We start from the raw sequence: 24,078 nt of genomic DNA on the forward strand, positions 1-24,078 counted from the left end.
TAGGGTTCTAAGTTGTCTATGTTTGGAACTCCATTTATTCTGCATTTTCTAACGTTATTTATTTACACGTTGTAAGACACCTTTCAGGATATCAGAACATCAGGAAATACTGTCCTTTTGTTAGGTAACTTTCTTTTTTTTCCCATCCCTAAAAAAAGGCAGAAACAAAACAGTTACTCGAATAGCCTTTTGGAATCTCTATTTTATTTTTTAATGGAGCTCTGTGCTCTTTTGCCTTCAGCCAACCATAAGTATATTCAGCATATAGGAAACTTTATTATTAGAAGTAGTATTCTCTGCAGTTTAATATTCAATATTTCTACTTGCTCTTCTGCTCTTTCCTACGTCTTGCTTCTACTTACATTTTATAGATCTCCCAGCCCTCATTCTCCCTGGATTATATAATGCAATGTGTCAGTGCCATGCATGGCACTCCAGTTACCTCAGCATTTCCATTATAACTCTATGTTTTGAGGGATTTATAGGCTAGCAGTAAAAATCTGTTTCTTGGCTAAACCTTGAAACAGCAGTTTCTGGTCATTTAAAAAGAAAACAAAATGAAACAAACTTTTTTTTTCCTCACTTCTTTTTTTTTCTGGCAACCATTTAGGAGTGGTGTTTGCACTGCAGGATCCTCCTAAACAGCAAGTGTAGAGTCAGCATGTAGCCAATTTTTAATGTAATAATGCTTTTTCTTTTCATATCCTTCAAAAATGCGTGTCATCCCCTTTTTAGGCACATGATGTCATTGCCTCTTTGCCAACCTTTCTGGAGCCTACAGCAGTCAGCCTTTGGGGCCTCAGAGAGGTGCGGTTTGGTCTGTGTTTTCCTTTATTTGCAACGTGGATGAGTTTTACAGTGTTTTTTAAAAAATACTTATCCTTCTTTGTCTCAAAGCTCAATAACTTACTATCTCCTTCTGTGTCATGGAGCTACAAATTTATCACAATCCAAAAAGACATTGGCTATATATGAATATCTAGAATATCAGGGCTATTACAAAAACAAATTTGGAAAGGATATTAAATCTCATGCTTTAATGCTTAAGTGATTTGCTGTTAGAGAACAGGCTATTAGAGGACCTATGGGTGAGTTATACTTTGCCAATCGCTAGGGATTCCTGTATTTTCCTTAGAAAGATCTAGTAGCTCTTAGAAATGGGTTGCTGAACCAGATACAGTTCCAGTTTCATCATGCAGGGCAGTTCTCTTCCTCTGGCTCTGGGCCAGAGGAGTATAAAACACAGTATGGATTCTAAGAAACGCGGTCGTGTACTGAAGTTTGTGGAGGTGAATTATTTTTATAGTCTTTAAGGTAAGCAATCAGCTTTAAAGGCATCTTTACGAATACATATTCACAGATTAAAACAGACAAAAAGCCTTTATTGGTAAATGACTCGCAGACTGGTTGCATGCCTGCGTTCTGAGTCTGGAGCTGACTAACTTTGCTTTTCCCATCTAAAATGAAATACTGCTCTGCACTGAATAGTCTTACACCAGTTGCTGTTACGTTTCAGGCCTGAAGTAATTCTTCCTGTTACGTGCAAACTCCTGTTTCAGTTATTGTGAGCAGTGCATAGTAGCATATAGCAGTCAGAAGAAACCCCTTTTTGACTTAACTTCACTGTACTTCATGTTTTACCATGCCATTTGTGCCATTTTGTGCCAGTAATTTTACTGCTTTATTTTCTTCAGGGCCATTCTTGTTCAGGATTGATACCCATTTCCTCAGGACTACCTTGGAGTTTTAAATATTCAGTCCTTCTCTGGTAATCCAGTGATTGTCTTCCCTATAATCTTTTGACATCATTCATGTGCTTGAGACATGAGGAAAACATCCTACAACACAAAAAAATACATGTAGTGAAGGGGGATTCAGGTTTTCAGATTTGAAACCCTGTATCACCAGTTAGGGGGAAAAAAAAAAAAAACCAAAGGAAAAAAACTGCCAAGGCAGACAAGTACTGTTTCATATTAACATCTATTCTCAATGAAGAGGTAAAAATCAAAGCCCCTGTGTGTGAGGCAGGGTTAGTGAACTGCCAGTGATTCTCCCAGCAACTGACACAAAGGAATCTGTGAGTATCAAAGCTGAGGCAGCAAGCTTAGTGTCAGCTCTTGCCTAGGGAGTAGAAGAAAACATCACTTTGTCTCTGCTTTCACTGCTTAAACACACACATCATTCACTAGTAACCATTTACTCTGCTGTCAAAACTGTTTCAAGAGAGTGCTACATTTGATTAATAGTAAAATGCATGGAAAAAAAAAAAGTCCGCTTCCCCTGAGGTACTTCATTTTGGAGAATTTTTGCATGTGCTTCTTAATTTTTCCATCCTATAAATATGCCTGTAATATTCCAGGAGTACTCTGTTGCTTCTAGTAAAGTCATTTTTATTAGAGAGCCCAGTGCACTCATCCTAATTCTAGTTAATGCTCTTTCTCTTGGTGAAGCATATTACGGCATCCTCAGCCTCTTGTACTAACAAAAAAGTGACCAGCACAAACATGTGTGCAGTACATGATTCATAGTGCTGCTTTCTGAATTGTCCAGTGGGTAATTGCAGTACAAAAACCAGAGAAACAGATGTAGACCCTAAACCTTGGCTGTAAATTTTTGTTTTATGATTATGGGTTTCAAATGTGCTATGTCACACTGACAAATATACAGTAACACCAAAGGAAATAGATTTCTGACTTGAACTTTTGCTTTTTATTTCACTTGTGGCTAAGAATATGTTTATTGTAAAGTTTCTGCCATCACGGTCTGAGAGAAAACAGATCAAAGTGGTGATGTGAAATCACAATTTCTTTGCATGGATAAAGTGGAAGATACTGGAGAGTTGTTGCCTACTCGCACCTCTATGGGATCTGGGTAGGTATTTAAAATATGTGGCAATACTTAAAGTTTCATTACATTTGAATTAGAGGGCTATTAGTTATCACAATAATTATGCATAGTCCTAATCTAAATTAGAAAATACCCACCATTTTATGAATGTAGCTTTTCCTGATACTCTGTTTAAGAAAAACAAGTATCATGCTATTTCAGAGTGAAATATGATACACATAAATTACTGTATTGTAGATAAAGTATGTGAGCAAACCATTAGGCTATTTGAAGAATTTGTTAATTACATGTGGTTTTAGTAATAAGTATAAGCATTAGCACAACTATTATTCGTAATAAAAAATGATGAGCTACCTGGCTCATTTAGATACAGTGAGAAAAAGCAATCTTTTTCAATTCATATGCAGTTAAGCGTGACTTCCTGACATTTACTTTCAGAAGTTGCCAGCCTACATTTTGAGGTACAACAGGCAGGTTTTATTTTTAAATATGGTATTATAAGACTGCTAATGGAATAAACATAACTAACTGTATTTCTGTTTGTCTGATTTTGTTTATTTTAACTCACATGGGCAATATGTTTTACTTGGCAGAAGCTTAAACTGTTCCTAGAGCCTTGGTCCACACAAAATGTCGTTTTCTCCCTAAATCGGAGACTGAAAAAACATACTGTGTTTTGTATCATCCTTTCCAGTTATTTTTGTGGCGACATGTTACATGTTCCAAACTTCTGGTGCATTCTGTGTCATCTGGTTAGAAAATACTGTCTTTTAATTTAGCTTTGCTACTCAAAACAAAATTTTAACAAGATTTTAACAAAAAATTAGCCACTATTCCACTCGCCTTTTTAATACAGCAAATGCTGCTTGCTGTGCTGACATGGTTTAAACAAGCCTTCCCTAAAGGATGGCTTTTTCGATAAACATGTGCTGTGCATAATTTTTGGATTACAGAGTGTCAGGGGCTTCTTCAGCTGGAGGAGTCCGGGCTGGGAGAGGACCCCCCAATGGACCAAGAAGGCCCTTAAAAGTCCTTAAAAAGACGCTGTTAAACTCCAGCGCTTGTAACTCTTCAGCCTGGAGGGAAGACGGGAAGAAAGGCTGCCTGCTGCAGGGACAGCCAGAGCTCTCCCGTCGGAGGGGGAAGGAGGCTAAAAAAAGCTATTGTTTTTATCTCTTCAAATGGATTAGCTTCCAGATTGCAGCAGGTCTTTTTGCTGGCTGTTGGTTTTCAACATGGGTATATTGGTTTCAGGGAACAAGTGCATGTGCTGTGTGTGGGGTTTGGGTTTGGTTTTTTTTTTAATTCTTGAACCTGTGTGAAAAGTTTTGTTAATACAATCTGCAGGCATTGTCAGAGAGCTTTCGGTTCATCAAAGGACTTTTTGTGGAGAGGGGACACCGCATCCATTAAAGTGCCTGCGCAGGTCCCAGAGTGAGTCTCTCCCCAGCATTTCTTTACGGTCGCCAATTGTGTGCCATGTCTGCGCACAGCGTCCCTGGCTCTGCCTGACTCCCATCTTGGGCTTTTCAAGAAACAAGCAGTAATCAAGGGTTTTGTTTTCCAGTTTCTGAACCTGAGCTAGCTTCAGGGTGGGAAGCGAGGCTCCTCCATGCTTCGGGAAACCTTGCTCCAGGCCGGTGCTCAATCTGCCAGGGCTGAAGGTGACTTGGCTTACTCACTTAAAATGAAAGCGTGCACGTGGTCATTGAGCTCACGTCCTTTCCAGTGGGGCAGAGGGAGTGTTCCCAGGCTGTTGTTTTTCATTTTTAAAGTGTGCGTAGGAATAAGGACTGGTGGAGGCCTCAATGGAGTCATTCTCTGCGAGCAAGACTTTGCAGAAGGTGGTTATGTACCTAAAAAGCACGGGGCTCCCTGCTAGCTCTATGCAAATGATGGGCCAGCGCGGTGCTGGCTGTGGCATCCTGGCCACAGACCTGGGAAGGCCTTGATACCTACTCCCGCTAGGAGGGAGGGCTGCTGGCAGCGTGGTTTCGCAGAGACCTCAGTAGGTGTTTTGGTGGGAGCAGCCCCATGACTTCAAAATGGCTGTAAGGGGTGGCCACAGGGGCTGCCTGCCCTGGGGAGGGGACAGACACGATCTCCCCTCCTGGTACCCTGGGGTGGGTCCCCGTTCCCCACGGACCTGCTCCCGGGGAGCTGGGGCTCATTAGCCCTCCGAAAGCTGATACAGCCCCTCCGGGGCCACGCGAGCGGCCCCGGCCCCTCTCTGCTAATCAGAGACAGGCAGGACCCGGCGGCAGCTGGGCTGGGGAGAAGAGGGGATGTGTGACTGCCTCCTGCCCTGGGCTGAGTGTGATGGGGACCGGCAACGATGCCTGCCAAATCTGGCGCATGGGGGAGGCCTGGGAGCGCTGGGTGATTTAGGAGCCAGCATAAGGGATGGTGAGGAGAGGTGGGACCTTACCCCCCGCACCCCAGGAGGCACGGGCCTGTGAGGTCCCTGCCAGGAGTGGGGCTGGCACCCCACCGGCCGTCGTCTCCGCCGGTGGCATGAAGGGGGGGGGGGGGGTGTCCCTGCTGGTGCGCGCAGGGGCTGTGTTAGGATGAGGCTGCTCCGAGCCCGGCCTGGCCACCCCAGAAGTTGGGGCGAAGCCCATGTCCACGGCTCTGGTATGGCAGTGGGCGCCTGCGCCTTGCTCGTGACGTCTCCAGGGAGGAAAAGAACACGTTGGGGGGGGGGGGGAAGCACAGAATTTTTAGCAAATCGAGCTGGAATTTAAAAATCCTCCATTCTGCACAATCACTGAAAACGTCTCCGTCTCAATTCCCACTCCCCTTCCCCTCCTCCTGTTGTTTGTTGGTTGGTTGTTTTTTTGTGGTGCTTTTTGTTTTGGTGTTTTTTTGTGGTTTTTTTTAACTTTATTATTTGGGGTCTTTCTGCAAGTTGGCCTCCCCGTGGGCAGCCGCCGTTGCCAGCCGCTCCGCGGCAGCGGGGCGACTCCGGCAGGGCTGGGGCTAGCCTTTGCCTGCCCGCCTGCCTGCTTTTTTTGCAGGGCTGCTGGGAGTCGTGAAGGCGTGTGAGAATCCTGGGAGCTGGTGATGTCAGACCGCTTGGGTCATTTGAAGGTTAGCAGCCTGGGAAGGGTTCACGGAAAGTTCACTCGCATATATTAGGCAATTCAATCTTTCATTCCCTGTGACACAAGTAGTAGGAAGTGAGCTGTTCAGAGGCAGAAGGATCTATTCGCGGCCGAGGGGGATCCCGGGTCCCTACCGGAGCCGTTTTCTCCCGGGGAGGCGGGCGATCGGCACGGCGCGGGAGGCGGCGGGCACCCGGCGGGCGCCCGAGGAGCGGGACTGACTCTAGCGCAGTTTGGGGGGGAAATGGATGGGAGCTAAAACTTGGGATGCGGCTGGCTTCCCCCCATCTTGCTGGATTGGCTGGGCAGCCTGGAAAATGGTAAATGATCATTTGGATCAATTACAGGCTTTTAGCTGTGTTGTCTGTCATAATTCATGATTCTGGTCTGGGAAAAAGACCAACAGCCTACGTGCCAAAAAAGGGGCAGAGTTTGATGGAGTTGGGTGTACTTTTATGTGCCATTTTCCTCCACACCTAGAGGAAAGCACTTTTGCAGGCGTTCTGTGCAGGGGGAATCATGTTTGACTGTATGGATGTTCTAGCAGTGAGCCCTGCTCAGATGCTGGATTTCTACACTGCGAGTCCGTCTTCCTGCATGCTCCAGGAGAAGGCTCTCAAAGCATGCTTCAGTGGATTGGCACAAACAGAGTGGCAACACCGGCACAGTGCTCAATGTAGGTCCCAACTGTTATTTTTCCACTTTAAAGCTGCTGCGATTATTATTATTATTATTACTACTATTATTATTATTATTACTACTACTACTACTATTATTATTATTAATTTATTTGCATGTATTTAAAAAAGAAATACTTGTAATTAAGCACAGGGGTAATGAGGGGTGGGGTGAGTTTTTGTGCAAAATGTGGTATGCAAGCCTTTTTCCTCCTTTTGGCAAGAAAGGAAAAAGGAGAGAGTCACCCGACTGCTTTCTGTTTATCCCTTCTCATGTAGCATATTGATCTTAACAACAGTTGTGGAGCCAAGCAAGAACACATAAAATTATAATATACAACAGCAAATACTTGCAAAACTCCAACCAGTGAAGGATGAATTTACATAACATCTCTGTGGTAGTTTTTTTCTTTGCCTCCTTAATCTAATTTTGTACCACATTTGATAATCTGGATGCATGTTGTCTCAAAGTGCATTTTAGCAGAGCAGCCAAGCAATTAAAATGCTGCTCCATACAGTTCTTGCAAAGATGTGGAATTGCTGTGGGTAGGTGCCATTCCAAAAATCAGACAGTAGTTTTAAGTTTCCTAAGAAAAGGCAATATTTCTTTGTACTGACCTTGCTGCCACCTTTCTTCTTCACTTTGTTGCTCTAAGAAGTTGCTGTTTTGCTAGAAAACTACTTACTGTGAACACCCTTTGAGTTTAACCATCAATTATTTCTATACCTTGAGATTCAGGCAGCGTTGCACTGGTAACGAAGAGGGAGAGTTAGTGGTAGGACACTTCTGAAAATGTATTATTATGTTATAGGGTCTTGATTTGTGGCTGAAATATATAGATGGTAAACAGTGGCAGGATTTTAACACTACAATTTCAAGTTTGAGAAATGATAAAAAGTGCTAGAAAGGATCACCTTATACTCTGCATAAAAGCTTGCAGGATGCTTCACTGCTCTGACGGTGATTTAGATAAATGACTTGGCTATCTATCAAAATGTTTTTAGCACGCTCTCGGGCACTTCAGTACACCATTAACTGTATGACTCTGAAATTTTTGTTTTGCAGTATGTTAAAAAGTTATCTAGGAATTAGAATAGTTCTCCCTTCGATACACTTTATTTCAAAGAAGTGGAGGGGGGAATTAAAAAATAAATTAAAAAATGTTTGGTGAAATACTGTGTTTTTCACTCTGCTCAAAAGTTTTCAGTTACCATATGACGTTTGTGTGGGTTGAGTAATGAAAACAGAATTGTAAAAATCAGTGACTACCAGCCTACAACACTGAAAATGTTTTGATGTCTTCACAATTAAAATTAGACTGTGAAGTTCAGCATGGGATGTTTATTTTCTCCATGCTGTTTTCAGAATGCTTCAAACAAGATACGAAACAAAGCTTTTTCTTCAAAATACTGGTACTAGCTATGGGAGAGCTTCAGTTAGGGGAAACAAAAAACCCAAAACAGATGTTTTACTAAAAACGTGTTTTCCTCCCTCCGCGGCTTAAACTTTAGTATAACTTCAGTGGTGATATTGCGGAAACTTGGAATTAAATAAACTTTCCTGGAGTAGAAGGTATATGCTGTTGTTAAAAGCTTACGTTCACAAAATATTCTTCAAATAACTTATGGTTTAAAAATGTCCTGCTCATTCTCTTGTATGTTGTTAATACCTAGAAGCAGGATTCTTAAAAACAAAATACACGGTGTTTGTTCTTGGGCAAGTTAAACACAGGATTACCCTTATCAGAATGGAATGAGTGGTAAATATGTCATTTGCCTAGGGCCTGTGATAAGAGACAAGTGTTGATAACAGTAAAGTTTAGCTAATCAAAGAAACTTGTATTAACAAGAGTAAATAAAAAATACAGGAAAATGCATTCAGGGATCCAGTCTCGTAACTTTGTAAGCAATAGGATTAATCCTCACTGCATGGGAATTTAAATTCAGGCTGAAACCTGAATCATAGTACGGTGGCTGTAATTTGAACTGTGAAAGTTAATGGTATAGAAATGTGGAAAAGCAATTTAGTTAGGGTCCAAATGAAGAAATCTGTTTGATTTCTAGAGCAAGTTTTGGTTTTAATTTTGAAGAAAGTGTTAGCACTTTATGTGTATGGGTAAATATATGTAAATATGGATTATGAAATACAAAATATTCTCGACATGTAAGATTTTTATCTTGCATCTCATGAAAATAATGACAAAACCAAAATTTTTGTGGTCCAGAAAGCTTTTAATCGTTTAAACGTTGCTTCAGTGCTTACAAATACAAAGATCGCAATGTTTAATTCTAACTCAAGTGTTCCCTGATTCTCTATTTTTATGAAGACCTCTGCGATTTAGTGAAAGGTAATCACAGCGAAATTTTGAAATTATTAGACATGTAATAGATAGGTTTTTTGGTCTAGTTTGTTGTTTTATTTTTGGCTCTGCCATAAAAGCAGTACACCTGCAGCCATTGCTTTAGGCCTTAGAAATATTGCTTTGATAGAGACGTGATTGTAGAGTAAAAGGTAAATGGTTCTTAAGGGAATAATACACGGATAGTGCAGACTCTGAACAGGCCAGTAACAATTCCAGACAGCATCAGGGCTTTGACTGAAACACTGGCAAAATTGGCCATTGCAGGGGTTAGGGCAAAATGCTGTAGGTCTCCAACTTCAGCACATCTTCAGTACGTTAATCCTGTTATGATTCACTAAGCAAGCGCACTCCTGCAGCATCACGAATTTTCTAGTCCATGAGGGTCTGCAAAGTAAAAATAGAGGGTAAGGCGCAACCCAAACATGACCTTAACTTGTGTGGTATTTTTTTCCTCCCCCTTGTGGGAGGAAAAACCTGCTATGGGTTTGCAAATGTTAGCCACTGTGTATTGCAAGATCTGTTACGAGCACACAAAAAAATACCTAATTTTGTGCTCATATGTGTTTATGTTTTATGTGATATTAGTTACATTGTTGTAGGTTTAAAAAGAAATTATTTATTTGCAAAGAAAATTATGGACTCAGAAATGAGAGTAGGACCAACTGCGCTTTTAATCGTGAGTCATTCTCACTCCTTTTCTCGTAAGATAAAAATCAGGTCAATGTAATCAAATTAGACCAGAATAGTTCTTAAGAGGACAAAAGAGTTAAGATTGCAAGAGTGAGTAATTTCTAGTTTTTTGAGTAAGGTAGAATTTTCTGCTCCCTCCTAGTGCAGCAACAACAAATACTGAGAGAAAACAAGTAACTTTTGGTGAAATGTGAGCTAGCTAAATACTGTGGAAGTGGGAACAGGACAGGCCCTGAGAGAGGAGCTGCAAGGAATGGTGATTTGGCCTTGGAAAAGCCTATTAAAAAAAGTCTTCATTAGTCTTCATTAATTAAACAGGCAAAAACCCAAATGAGCAGGCCCAAAACAAGAGTAAGTTTGTTTGGCAGTGGTATGTAGCGTTTCAGCTAATTATATCAAATAGAAGACTTCTGCCTACCGCATTTTGTTTGGTTTAGAAGAAGAAGAAATTTGATGAAGGCAAAAGTTATGGATACAGCAGCAGAACGTAATAGGATGTGAAAGCTCATGTAGTATACAGTTCTTACTTTGGTTTGGTGGGAAGTGTTTGCCCGGAAAGTATCTAGTAGGTATTAACTTTCAGAAGGTTCGTGAAGATGTGACTGCAGAAGGCATGCATTTTCCTTCTGAATTCCGGATTATTGCACTGTTTGGGTCAGGTTCTCGTTCCCTGCGAGCACTGGAAAAGCTGGCAACATCTGCGCTCAACAGAAAAAAAGCTCAGTACTTTATTTTCTTTCATCTTTCTGAATTTAAAAACAAACATTTTTGAAGTGAAGGACTTGTAATCTGCATTCCCAAGTATCGAATTGCTGCAGGTGTGTTTGCTAGTGCCCAGAAGGCAAGATCTGTTTGAACCAGGTTATTTTCTTTAAAGTTCATCTATAAACTTTACAGCTAAATCACTAGGACTGATTTGCTTAGGGATACAGCCTTTGTTTACATTTTTATACTCGTAGCTTAATGCCCTGGAATACGTGATGAAAAGCGTTTGCTTCTGATCCCCTTCATTCAACAAAAAACCGGCACGGGGATGTTTTCCTTTCACACTGATTGAAACGGGAAGGACTGCTCTCTACCTAGGCTCTGACGCGGTCAGCCTCGTCCAGCAGCTGCACGGGAAAGCGCCAGTGGACACACACCACTGTCAAAAACTCCCGCAGACAAAAAAGACGAGAGGTGTTCGCTGGTGAAGCCGGGGTGGGATAAGCTTGGAGGAGAAGCAGCGTATCTTTGGGTGACTGCCCGCCTGCCTAATGAGTCTGAGCACCAAAGGTGCGACTTGTCAGAACAAAGCCAGGCCGGCGCGGCGCCGCCTCGAAGAGGCTTTCGGCCGAGTTGAGGAGTTGAGAGAGAGAGAGGGAGATAACGTTTCAGGCGGCGAAGTCAGTCATCCTCGCGTCCCGCGAAATCCCCGCTCGCTGCCGAGCCGCCGCCTCCCGCTCCCGCTCCCGCCCGCACGGCGGCCCGGCCGAGCGGCGGGGCCGGCCTTCGCCGGCGGCCGCACGGGCAGCCAAGCGAGCGGGGCGCCCCGCTCGGCGCGTTGCGCTCCCGCCCTCCCGAGACGCCCCCAGGGGCCGGTTTTGCGGGGGTCTCGTTCAGCCGGCGGCGAGGCGCGGCCGTGGTCGGCAGCCGGCGTCGAGACCGGGGAGCGGCGCCCCGAAGGGCCGCGCCGTGCCCCGTCCCCTCGAGACCTCCGAGGCAGAGCGCGGCCGCGATGAGTTTCCAGATCCGTTCGGCCGTGGGGACCGGCTGCGGGGTGCGGGGGGAGCCTCCCGCTCTCCCTCGCCGTGTGTGCCCTGGGGGCTGCCAGCAGCCCCCGCGCGGCGGACGCAGGCACCGGGCCGGGCTGCCGGGGCCAAACCATGATGGCACGGTGGTTTGGGAGGGCTCTCCAGCGCTCTGCGAGGAAGGGTCTGGGTTGGTGTGTAAAACGGGCGAGGAGCTTCGGTGAAGAGACTTCACCCTTCGAATCCAGAGGTCCTGGCAGCGGCCGTGCGGGAAGGTGGGGTTGTACTTTTCCCCTTCCTGTACTTGGACGCTTTTGATTATCCAGACTTTCTGGGACTGAGCAGGGCTGCCCAGTAACAAAGCCTGCACAATATAATTGCCTAAATAGGCCTATTGTCCTTTTCGAGTTACTGTGCTGTGAAATCTTCCAACTTCTTGCTGAAAACTTCGCACGTAACCTTTAGATGGCTTAGTGGCCACGGCAAGAAGGAGATCCTTTCCCCTCGCTTCTCGCTGCTGCGTGGTTGGGAAGCTGTATTCCTGCCCCCTGTTGATGTGTGCTTCTTTCGGGAAGCAACTATTTTAGCCCCTTCTGGCCGGGTAAACTGCCAAAAGTAGTAGGCCTGGAAATACAGAGCTATGATTGATTCTGACCTTTGCTCACGTGCGTGAAGTCTGTCCCCATGCAGTGTGACCCGTGCCACTTCATGCTGAAATCCAAGCCCTTTCGAACCAAATGGAACCGCAAAAATACAAGCCACAAAATGCTTAAAACTATTCTAAAGTAACAGAATAATCATTTTCTCTGTACTGCAAGAAAAAGGATAGGCAGGAGGGTAGCAGAGCTGGATTTTCTAGCAGGCAGACCAAGAGTAATGTCTTTCATCTGCTGCTGTCTTTTTATGAGAACTATATTCTAGGTACAAAATAAACAAACTGGTATCACGTAGGAACGATTCTTCTGTGCAGTTTTTTGGTCACGGTAATCCTAGATGTTCCTCCTAATTGTAATCAGTAAAGAACTTTCATCCAAAAATGTGGATTTTAAACTGTCTTCTTAAAAATAATCTGAGGTCTGGGATTTTATTAATCTGTTGTTGCATGAGCAAATGTGTTTCAAAAGTTAAGAATGTCAGAAACAGTAGCCTAAAGTTAGCATCCTAAATCCACATTTCATGGCTTCATTTCCAAATATGCTGAGCATTTAGGAGCTCCCTCAGCACTTTTAAAAACAGGCCAGATATTTAAATGACTAAATACTATTTAGAACCTTCATTTAATATCGAAAATTTTTAAAAGACTTTCCCCCTTCCCCCAAACTATATGGAAAAGGAATTCAATGACAGAGTTCACAACATTGGAAATACAGACACTTACAAGACAAAGTAGGACTTGTTTATAAAAACATATTACTCTCTTTCTATAAATTTACAAGTCAGCTGAGGTTTTTTCCCTGTATTTTGTCTGACTCGCAGATTTCTCCAGTACTCTGTTTACTTCCTTGCATTGAAGTCTGCTCATCAGATATTAATCTGAGACAGTTTCAAATTTGTGGTATAGATTTTAATAGCTAGATTATCTTCTTCACATACTCACTTATCATTAGTAGCTGCTCAGGATTGTTTTCCCAATGGCAGTGAATTAATATGACTGGTCACTGTGCATTTTGCGTATTTTGGGGGGAGGGAGGAGGGGAAAATCTAGCTTCCTTCAGCTCATTTTAGTAATCTGAATAGGAACGGAGAACTTGCATCATGTGACGGGGCAGCTCACCAGCATGGGGTCCCTGTGTGAGAACCTCCCTTGTACATGACAATCTGATAAGGATATCATGTGGTTTAGAAACACATTCCCACAATGTTCATTTCTTTGTCCCTTTATTTGGGAGCGGGTAGGAAAAAACCTTTTAACAAACTAATGCCAGCCCTTATATAGCTGACCCCGCTTTCTTTTAGCGTTGTTTGAGCCTTACAGCTTCTTCAAATACTTTTGTTAAGAGAGATGGAAATATAATCCAGCAAGTCTGTGTAAAGAATCCTAGACACAGAGTATATAATATACCTTCTGTTCCCCTTGGACAAGGTGATTTTTCTTTCCCCTGCTTATACCATATATAAACTGAATATTATAAAACTATGTAAGTTAAATACACACATGCAAGTGACACTTGTATAGGTTTAATAGGTTAAAGCTTGAATGAGTATTTATAAATTCTCAGAGTGCTCTGGATCTTCACCACTAAGGACGTGATGTTAAAGTCTGTCCATAGTTTGGAGGGATTTCCGTTTTATGCACTTTCAGTGACTTACATTTTACCCTCTTAAGTGCATCCCTTAAGAAGAAGAGCAGAGAAATGTCTCGCAACAAAGTTTTTTTAGCACCACTTAGCTTCTTTTAATGATTTGGAGGATCTCTTTCCATTGAACCATAATATTTTTCTCTAGGCTCACATTGTATTTTTAGCAAGGACCTTTGAACGATAAAATGACAAATTAAGTGTATTTTTGTCTTTTAGAGCCTTATCTAGTGAAGCACTTAAATGCACTCAACCCTCCACCCTTGATTTTAATAAGAGTTTCAGGCACAGAGCGGTCGTGTGAGTGAGCCTTTAGTGTATTTATGTACTGGTACGTTTACAAAATACGAGTAAAAGCTCATGCCATTGTGCTGCACGTTCAGCACAATGAATATCCAACATTTCTTTTCTTCTTAGAAAGAAAGAAAGAAGGATCATTATTCTTTTAAAGATATATAGCAGAGGTGTGGAGCAATTAAACAAGTTGCCCAGTGTTGCACCAACCAGAAACAACTGCCACAGTTTGAGTGGCAAACTCAGGTTTGCTTCAACTGGTGCTCCAATCCTAGAAGGCCATTTGTGCCCATAGGATAGAAACAGTGGAAGGAATGGTTCAATTAAAAACAAAACAAAACAAACAACCGGTCAAATAACACAAAAAAATCTCTCGAATCCTGTGATTTTTTTTTTTTCCATCTGAATGCAGCCTGTGGTGGTGAGTTCCTGAAATGGCCATTACACCATTCCAGTGGTCTCCTCCGCCGAACTGGCTGGTGGCACAGCAGCACATCATATAGAGGTGTGTATCTCTTTTCCTACGAGACTTTCTTGTCATCTTCTAGTCTTGTGCCAGAATCACTCCTCTGCCTGCCGGTGACCGATACCAAGAGGGATTCCTATGTTCCTGCACAATAAGTGGATGTAACGGCATCTGAGTTGATTTAAATATTTCACTTGCTCATAAATACTGATCTGGGATAGAGGCGTTCAGGCACGGCGCAGCCGTACCCTGGCTTTCGGGGCTCTCGGAGCCTCCTGCCCCCAGCGCTGTTGCTGAGGGACTGGCTGTGGGCAGAGACCGGGGCAGGGAGCAGGCTCCTCTGCCGCTCGCCTCCCTCCACCTGCCCAGCACCTCTTTAATTCCTCACCTTGTACCCCAAACCCCACAATGAAGACCGGAGTTGCCTGTCTTTCCAAGACTGAACATTCGCTCGCACACACGAAGAAAAAGGAGTTGGAAAACTGTGTCACAGTGCCATCTGGTGAGACCTGCCCAAACCTTCCCCTTGGCAAGGGCGGCGGACGCCCAGGCGCTTCATCCGCAGGCGGATGCTGTCCCCAGGACCCTGCTTCAGGCGCAGGGAAATGCCTGTGCCCCCGCAAAGCACGACTCTCAGGGGTCTTTTTGCACAGCTCTCTGGGTTGCTCTAATCAAAGATCCTATCTTCTCTACAAACCTTGCCTTCCTAGCAGAGAGCACTGATCCAGCAATCTGCATTTTTGGCCTGGGGCACCAGTCAAAGGACTGGCTAAAAAAGTCATGCGTGTGTAGCTTTTTTATTGTTAAGATCAGGTCCTGAGCGAGGGGCGGGGGGTGGTGGTGGTGGTGGTTGGTTTGTTTTTAAGCAGTTGTTCATACTTCTGCCTCTCAACTTTTGGTCTGAGGAGGTTTTTCTTCCCCCTCCCCCATTTTTCAGAGTATTCCTTTGCATTGCTTTGTTGTCTGGTTTTCCAATTTTCAGTGATTCGAGGAAGAAATTTTATTAGTTACTGGATCAGGATATAAGTCAGATCCTCCTTAGCAGCTGCCAGGCAAGTCTCAGAGACCTGTCTTTCTTAAAGATCCTTCTGTTTGCACCCCATGCTTTGAACACCAAGATGTAAAATGCAGAACAAGTGGCAAATCACCTACGTCTTTCAGGTATTTGTGTAAAGTGTCTTTGATGAGGGCAGCTAACAGAAGAATATACTTTTCCCAAGCCCTCATCCCCCGGTGAACTTCAGCCTTCCTCTCTCCATTTGGAGAGCACATTCCGGCTGTGTTTTTCTGATTGCACAGTTGCATATATCGTCACATGCTATGCAGGTTAGGTATGTGAACTGCTCGTCTTTCTACGCTTTGCGTGTATTGCCACATTCACTTCTCTGAGACCACGCCAAAAAGGATCCATTATCTCTCTGAAGTTTTGAAACGAAGCCTTTGGCTGCCTGCAAGAAGTCAGAGCTGACTCACATCCTTCTGTGTTGTTTTTTTTTTTCCTTATCGGAATCCTTTCCTCTCTCTGTTTTGGAGAGGTCCTGCAAGACTTCATGGTTGAAGCACGAGCTATGTGTTAGGAAGCACTGTGTGTCTGGGGATGGTTTGGGAAAATAGCTGTTCCCCTCTCCCTGAAATGGAGTCCAGTATGAACGCTGTAGTTGTTCACAGGGGCTGTTTTCACCTTTACCAGAATGTGAAAGCAGAGCTTAGTTACAGCATAATACACTGACACTGCTCAGTAATACTGTGTTTGTTATGCTTTCTCTAACCTTAATTTCTGTGCAGAACAAGAAAATACTCTGACGAAAAGAGGTGAGGAAGGAATGACGCAATTAAATGAGATTAAATCAGAGTATTGGTTTCCCTGGAACACGTATTTGGCTCTTTACCAACAATCTTTTCCCCGTTTTTCAAATAAACACATATTTTCACATGATAACTCTATTTGAAATATTAATGCTTCCAGGGCTGCATTACCTTTGTTTCTTCATCAAAGTCCATTACTATGAAAAGGCTGCTGTTCCTGAGGCTGTTTCAGCTTCAAAAGAATTTTAGGGCCTGGTCTGTTCCAAAGCTTGGGGGTATAATTAGTGAAAATGGAAATAGATGCAAGAGAAATTTAGTTCCTGATGTTTTAATTTAGTGTAGTACTGCCATGTGTTGTTGAAGAGGATTCTTAAAGGCAAACATAATTATTTCATTATGGTCTTCAGAATGCTTTCATTGGTCTTAATGACAAGAAGCTGCATAAGGAGTCATACATTTTAATTAGACCTTCTTATATTTACATCAGATAAATAACAAATAATTGATGAAAACCACGTCTTCTGAATGGATGATTTCACACAGAGCTCTGGTTACAGTTTAATGATAAAACATTTCTCTTATTGCTTTGCATTTTAATTATCTAGAATTATTACTCTAGCAGAGATCTCAAAATACTGTTATTTCTATGCGTTTCATTAGATTCACAACTAATTTATATGAATCTGAAGCTAAGAGAAAAGGTGTTTTTCAACATATATCCATTACAATCGGTTTCCAGCTTTATTAATTTCGTTTTGCTTTCATTTCTTACATTTAGATACCAGGTTTTTTTGGTGACAGTCTCTCCAGTAAAAGCTAGTGGGAAGAGGAGTTAGACCTTTTCCTATGCCTTCAGTTCCCTACATAGGAGCAAGTCCTGCCATTGTTAACAACCCAAAACTCCTGTAGAGGTCAAGGAGTGGGTATGAAACTCTAGGGCTTGCAGTGGAATTTTCTAAGGAAAAATTCAGTACCTCTTTCTCACTGGCTTAGCTGAAAGTTGTATTCTTAAATCTCTTCAATTTACTTTGAAGATCTTACCAATACACTTTTATAATTGTCTGTATGCTTGCAGGTGCATTTAAAATACCTATATTTTTTCTTATCTTTACCCCCTTTATTGGACGCTTTATAATACCAGAATAAATTATTTTAGAGTTTTGCTACTTGCAAGAGTCTTCCATGTTTGCAAGCGCTCCAGCCTTTCATTTTTGTAAAAAAACATATTTCACGTGATTCATTCCTGAGAGTATACAGAACGCTAATTGTTATTATTGATTTTAAATTTTGCAACCATTACAAGTAACCCAGATGAGTGGCAGATAAAGAGTAATAATCCATGGAGTTCTGGAAGTGTTTCATGTTTGTCTGTAGTACTTTATGTGATCAATAGTAACTGCCCCATTGAAACTAACTGCTGTATCAAATAACAGTAAATCAAATGAATGTGCTTACAGATTATTTATTGAAAGCTTTAATTGTTCACTGGGGCCCTGCTTATCTCAAGAAACAATAGAAGTCAGTGATCAGGCAAACTGGTTTGCAAATGCCGGGGGTGCTGTGAAACAGCAGGGTCTCCCATGTGCCTGGGTGGTGTGAGGAGCTTTCCAAAATGTGCCCCTGTCCCACTGGGATTGCCCATAGGGGCTGATCCCAGGGTAAGTTGGTCAGAGGTGAGTTTTCTCAGAGAGCGTCTCTTGAGTTCACAGGTTACTCTTTTTTAAATTATTATTTTTATAGATTGTCATCTTTGGATGACAAATGTGTCATATCTGGTGGGTTAAAGTGTGGAAAAAGAACTAATAAGATTTCCCCAAAATTCCAAGAGGTCCCTGTAACGAGAGACAAAACAGGATCAGAACTTAGAAAAGGAAGTGAAGGAAAGCATGCTAAACTTATTCTGTGGAAAGCTTACCTAGGTATATTGCAGTTTGGGGCAATTACATGCTACTGTACAGTTGTCAGACTTATGCAAGTACTAAGAAATTAAAAGCAATGATTTCTAACTAACAACCCTGTGCCATTAGATTTTACTAATTCCTTAAAATAGCTGCTCTGCCTTGTCACAGTCACTCCATGAAGTACTAGTGCCACAGGTTGGAGGTTTTCTGCACCTTAAAGTGAAATGGATAGTCCTATAGGCAGTTTCATTACTATCCACAATTTTTTTAATAGTCTCGGTGTGTTGTCAGTAATACTTTGCTGTGGCTTCAGAACCCTTTCGGTATCAGCAGAGGCACTAAAGTCGTCCTTCAGCAAATTCGGGAAGATGGCACTGAATGAATTTATGTTTAATAGCATATCTTTCCAACCGTGACAACTGGAAAAGCATTTGTAAAAATGAGCTTTATTTCTACAGAAGACGATGGCCCAAATCTCTCAAACATGGCATTTTTTTTCCCCTAAAAAATGTATGTTTTGTGAAACATACTTATATACATACGTGTAATATTGGATAATCATAATACAGACATTTTAAAATTATTAAAGCACAGTAGCCAGAGATCTTCTGGAATTTAATCTGACTTGAAAAAGGTAAGTTCCCTTTTTCAAAGTGTAAGCTTGCCTTCAGTTTCTTGGGACATCAGGTGTCAGGACTGAATGTTGCCTGTCCAGCTCTTTGGAAATAAAGTATTTCCTTTTTGCCATATTCTATATAAAGTATGGTTGACATTTTCCCTGTTTGTAAAGGTGGGATATTGCAGTCAATTGTGAGCAGCTTAGCCGGGCAAAAAAACAACCAAGTCACTGTTGAAGGTAGGTATTGAATAAGAAAGACCAGCTGAGTAGGAAATACTGCTAGCACGTACGTGTTTGCCTGCAGTACAGTGTGTGCGTTGTTTTTTCTCTTCTGAGTGAGAATGGTACTGACAGGTGACATACAGGTAAAATTATGAGCATTCCTCACTCCAAGAGTTCAATAGGAAAATCTACTGCAGGTAGAGAATAGAAGAACAGAATATTGGAAAACGTGCTCTCCAGTCACGGTACTTATCTTGTCGCCAGTCTCTTGTGAATGTCTTATTTTATTGATCTTTGGTCTTCTAGGCAGAGAGTAGAGGTGTGCTCTGAGCCACAGTCACGGTGTTGCTACCGCTTGGCTCTGGGACACCAAGCTCCTTCCCAGCTTTCAGCTTCTGCTGCACCTACTACGAAAAGGGGCAGAGGGATGTTTGCCAGCTTAACCACACCGGCGGAAAGTAAAATGCCGGTATAAAAATAATAAGAATAAAAAGATATAAAATATTACATGAACTTAATGACAAGGACTCTGAATTACAAGGAGAGGAAATCTGGTACTGCCTTAGTTTTTCATGGTGCCTTCCCCACTGTGTTATCATCTTTTGTCTGGCAGGTATTCAAATCAGAAATATTGAAATTCCACTCAGGCAAGCATTACGGCTTGATAAACTGTATATTTTATTTGCCCCCTCAAAAGATACTGGTGGTGCTCAGTTCTTAAATATTCCATAAACTTGAGTTTCTTATATTAGCATCAGAAATGTTGAGGTGAGCTGCTCTTAGTAATGCACTGTCCTTGTCTGACATGCTGAGGCGATGGAGGAGGACAGATTTTGTCCTCGTTATGATCTCAGATGTTGCAAATGTATGTGTGCTGGAGGATGTCAGAAAGGTTAAGTTTTGGTCTGACTGCCCTTCCAGTTGCTCAAGTGATGAAAGCCATTTTTTCCTGTTACTATGTCATGTCTAAGTGGAAATAATGTATTGTTTTAATTATACCCCCACCGTTGCAGCAGTGCAGCGATGCGTGTGCTATTAAGCTAGTGTAAAGGATAGTCTTGGCACTTACTGGGGAAGTAAGCTACAGGGATGTAAAACACCTATATACAAGCAGAGGTACCCCAGAGGTTCACTGCAATAACATTAGGGGCACGGGAGATGTGTACCGGGATACGTGCTTGGTTTTAGAAGCTACCTTTGCTTCTCCCAGTCTATGCACTGCCCTGTCCTCGGCAGGAGGCTGCTGCTGCATGGCAGGAGGAAACTTCTGGCTCCCTTTCACAGCCCCGAGCCTTGCCAGCTTCAGCAAATGGTCCTGTTTTGCAGCAGCATGGCTGGGAAGCTGGACACGTACTCTTCCACCCGCCCGCTCCGCCGGAGGGTTGGTAACCTGTGGGAAAGGACTGGGGGTGGCTGCCTGGGGTTTGCTGGTTCAGCAGGTTTCATCCCAGCTCCACTGTGGGACGAAGCCTTAGTCTATAAAGAGTCATACCTCTGGGTGGCATAACGCCAAAAAAAAGGTCTGCAGTGAGGGCCCGAGAGTGTGATCCCGAGCGATGAGATATAAAGCTTCATGGTTGTCCGTTGCCTTGTAAAAAAGGCAAGCGGCTGTGTGACAGGGGACTGTCAAAGAAAATAAGGAGTTAGACCTTCTTTTCTAAGGAAATCAAAACTTAGAATTAGCAGAGCAATAAAAGCCTTCTAAAGTGAAAGCTGGAAACAATACATTTTTAATAAAATGGGCAGTTACTCTAATTGCTGAACTCCTACTGTTCAATTTCTTTTAGTGCCCTTATTCATTAAATTCAGCATACTTATACTTATTATTTACAGATGTATGCATTTTAACTTGTTTATAGAAACCATGCTTTGCAGAAAGCTGTGGATGGTATAATACTAATTCGTAAGTGTTTATTGCTGCCTATAATATGCAATTTTAAAAACAATTAAAAATAGTGGTGGAGCTCATCGTTGGAGTCAACCCCAAACTGCCCATGAAAAGTGAAATATTAGTACCGTGTACTGCCTGAAAGGTTATAGGCTATTTGTAGTGGATTGATAGCATACCCATTAATGAAGAATTTACCTGTTCTTAAAGATTTTAAGCTCAGCAGTCTAGTTTCTAGATATTATTCTAATGTAACCCATTTAAACATATGTGATGGAGTTCATAATTGCCCTTGTAAATGGGTATAGAAAGGAGGGTATATAAATCAATTAGTGATATCCAGCAGTGTGGCTGTAATACAAATTAATTGGGATGATAAGCTTTTTAACTGCTACTATGCTTACTTGAAGTAGTTTTGATCACTGAATAGGCTCTTGCTGAATCACTCTATTAATTTTAAGATTTAAAAACACGTGAAGATCAAAATGTTCTGAATTAACAGTCCTAAAGTTTGAGAAATAAAATTATATGTAAAATATTACAGAGCAAGTCAGTTTTACTGCATTTCCAAATAGAGCACAACAGTTTTATTTTGTCCATGTGGTACTGAACAACTGTGTAATAGTATTACGTGATTAAAGACATTAAAACACTCATTTTCTTGCTGGATTCAAGCCACAGCAAAAAGTCATGATGAATGGTGTCATAAGAACATGCTGAATATATAGAAAATAAAAAATTTATTTGGCAGACATAGTAATACTGAAAACTAATATCAACTTGGATAGGAGGCGAGTTTTGAAGAATAAAATCATTCCTTTAGTATAATACTCTGAATTATTCTGTTTGGATGCTTGAAAAGATTTGAAGATAAAAGAAAAGTCCTCAAAACACTGTAAAACGTTTAATAACTATAAATGGAGACTTTATGACTTAGCAAAATATCTGGATGTGTGTTGAGATTATAGTAACTATTTCATTTCCCTTGCAATTTTTATTTATTATTGAAAATATTGGATCTGAGTTTTCTCCCGTTTATGTTTACAAGTCAAGAGTCTTCCTTGGAATTGGTAGGGTGGCAACACTGTAAAACAGATCTGAAAAAAAGAATCAGACCCCTTTTATTTTTAAGTGTTTTGTCCCTCACAGTGTGCTTTTTTTCTTATTTTTGATCTTGCAGAGAAAACATGCTGAATTCGTGACACCACAGTTGTATCAATAGGCCACAGAAATAGGCTCCATTTTCATAAATAAAGAATAAAGAGGCCAGAGTTCTCATTCTCTCTACATTTGTGTTGCTTCTTTGCCTACGCCACTTTACTCCAGATGAGGATCTGACCTTGGGAATTCACTGGTAAAGCAAACAGGGCCTGAAGTGGAAGAAAAGTCCATTTTCAGACGAAAAATCTAACTTCATGCACATGATAGCACAATTATATAAATATTTTTAAAGAAGATCCTATTTATCAGTTTTGCAATAATGCGGAATTTTCACTTGAGACTCATGCAATTTTGCATGGTAGTGGCCAGGCAGAAATCACCGACCTGAAAAAACTACAGAGCTAGCATCTTTCGGATGTTTTTCTTCAGTTTTCCGTACGATTTATTTTTTTCATTTAACATGTTTTCTTTTTCATTTTGAAGGTAGGCTCCTAATACAAAGTGATGAGCTGCTGCCCTGTAAACTCCACTGTGCCTGCCAAACCCTCCGGCCATCCTGTCTGAACACTTACTTTCACCCTGGCTCCCTCATGGTGTCTGTCTGGCCATTTATTTAGCGAAAGACGCTCCTGTTCTCAGTTACTAGCGCGTCATTAAGTCTCGCTGTCCTGAGAGTGACACAGGTATAACCAGACACAGTTCTTATCCCTGATATAATTAATTCTGACAAGCTTTTTGCCTTCCACGTTTGCTCAGGTGTAAATGCATCTTTCTGGCTACATGGACACATAAACCCAAATGTAAAACTGCCTTGCTGATGTAACTGTAAAAAAAGCAAAAACAACAACATAAAAAAACAACACCAGCCTGGAAACCAGTATAATTTTCTTTGAAAAGGTGATGTGAACACAAATCTCCTACGTTAGTTAAACATACCACCCCTGGGTTTAGCGGAGCTGGTGCTTGAAAACCAGGCGTTGCAAACCAGGGTAAACCTTACTCCTGTTCGAAAATACGCTCCTGAGCAAACCTGCAGAATATGAATGTGCTCTTACAGACCGGCTGCAGCCCCCTTGTTTTCCTTTACTGCTACCTGTAGTAAATATGTCTGTAGAGTATGTAGTTGCCAGAAGTCCTGGCTTTACTGGGAGAGGCACCAGAGGTGGTTGCAGTGACGGCTCCCTGCCAAATACCTGTGGGACACAACAAAACGATGCAGCAGCTTCAGGAAAAGGTTTCGGGGTGTTTTCATTCGGAAATACGCGGTCGGTGCGTATTGGTGATTTCCGGATCATACGTGCTCAATATATAAGACTAGCCTGGTAGATTCAGGCTTATGTCTTGGTGGTATATCAGGCTGATGTTGGCTTGGACAGTATAGTCAAGAGTAGAGGTTTTTGTGGCAGTTTCTGGCGTTGCTTATGTCTGTGTGGGACATAGCCCCCACGTGCATGGGTGCTGCTGAGTTGCCTTCAGGAGAGGATTTGGGACTTCTCTCAGGGCAGGTCTGTTGTCTTCTGGGACATTCCTGTGTAATTGTATATATGGTGGGGTAGTCTTATAGAAAGTTGATTCCTAGCTGGCCGTGGAGATGAAGACGAGCCTTTCATCGTCTCTCCTGAGTTCCCTGCCAGCAGTAGTGGCGGTGCTCGGGGGCGGAAGGCACCCAGCCCTGGCCTGCCTTGCAGTCGGCAGGGGAGCGGGGTGCACGCACAGACTTGGGGGTGCTTCAGAGCCCCCATGTTAGAGGGACTGAGCACAGTCTAACTGAGTTCCCTGCTCTGTTATGGACCCCATGGGTAACCTGGGGTAAGACACGGAAGGCTGTATTGCTAGAGTTACAGCTAGGTTGTCGGTTGCTGTTGAAAATCCCAGCTGGGTACTGGTTGCCTTTTTCTAGGAATTTAAGACCCAAGCAAATCAAGCTCTTAGGCTGTCAGTGCTTCTGTTTCCCATCTGTAAAGTAAGAAGAATAGCTCTTCCCTTATCTCACTTGGGTGTTACAAAGGTAAC

The 24,078-nt window shown here is 42.3% G+C and overlaps 1 protein-coding gene across 6 annotated transcripts in view; it reads left to right on the forward strand.

The window, feature by feature from the left end:
- Positions 1 to 24,078, forward strand: part of RARB (retinoic acid receptor beta) — a 336,213-nt gene that overhangs the window by 234,494 nt on the left and 77,641 nt on the right. Inside the window, exon 1 of one of the 6 annotated variants that reach the window (XM_075052527.1) lies at positions 5,552 to 6,271. The exons of 3 other annotated variants lie outside the window; for them this stretch is intronic. Coding sequence is in view for 1 of the 3 variants with exons in the window: in XM_075052519.1 (XP_074908620.1) it covers positions 6,471 to 6,627 (157 nt within the window). In the remaining 2 variants the exon portion in view is untranslated. Of the gene's footprint in view, positions 1 to 5,551; positions 6,272 to 6,304; positions 6,628 to 14,426; positions 14,508 to 24,078 lie in introns of those variants that run through there. 2 more of the 6 variants (XM_075052519.1, XM_075052561.1) reach the window with 2 other exon arrangements.

Source organism: Buteo buteo, chromosome 2, assembly GCF_964188355.1.
Source record: "Buteo buteo chromosome 2, bButBut1.hap1.1, whole genome shotgun sequence".
NCBI classification, from domain to species: domain Eukaryota; kingdom Metazoa; phylum Chordata; class Aves; order Accipitriformes; family Accipitridae; genus Buteo; species Buteo buteo.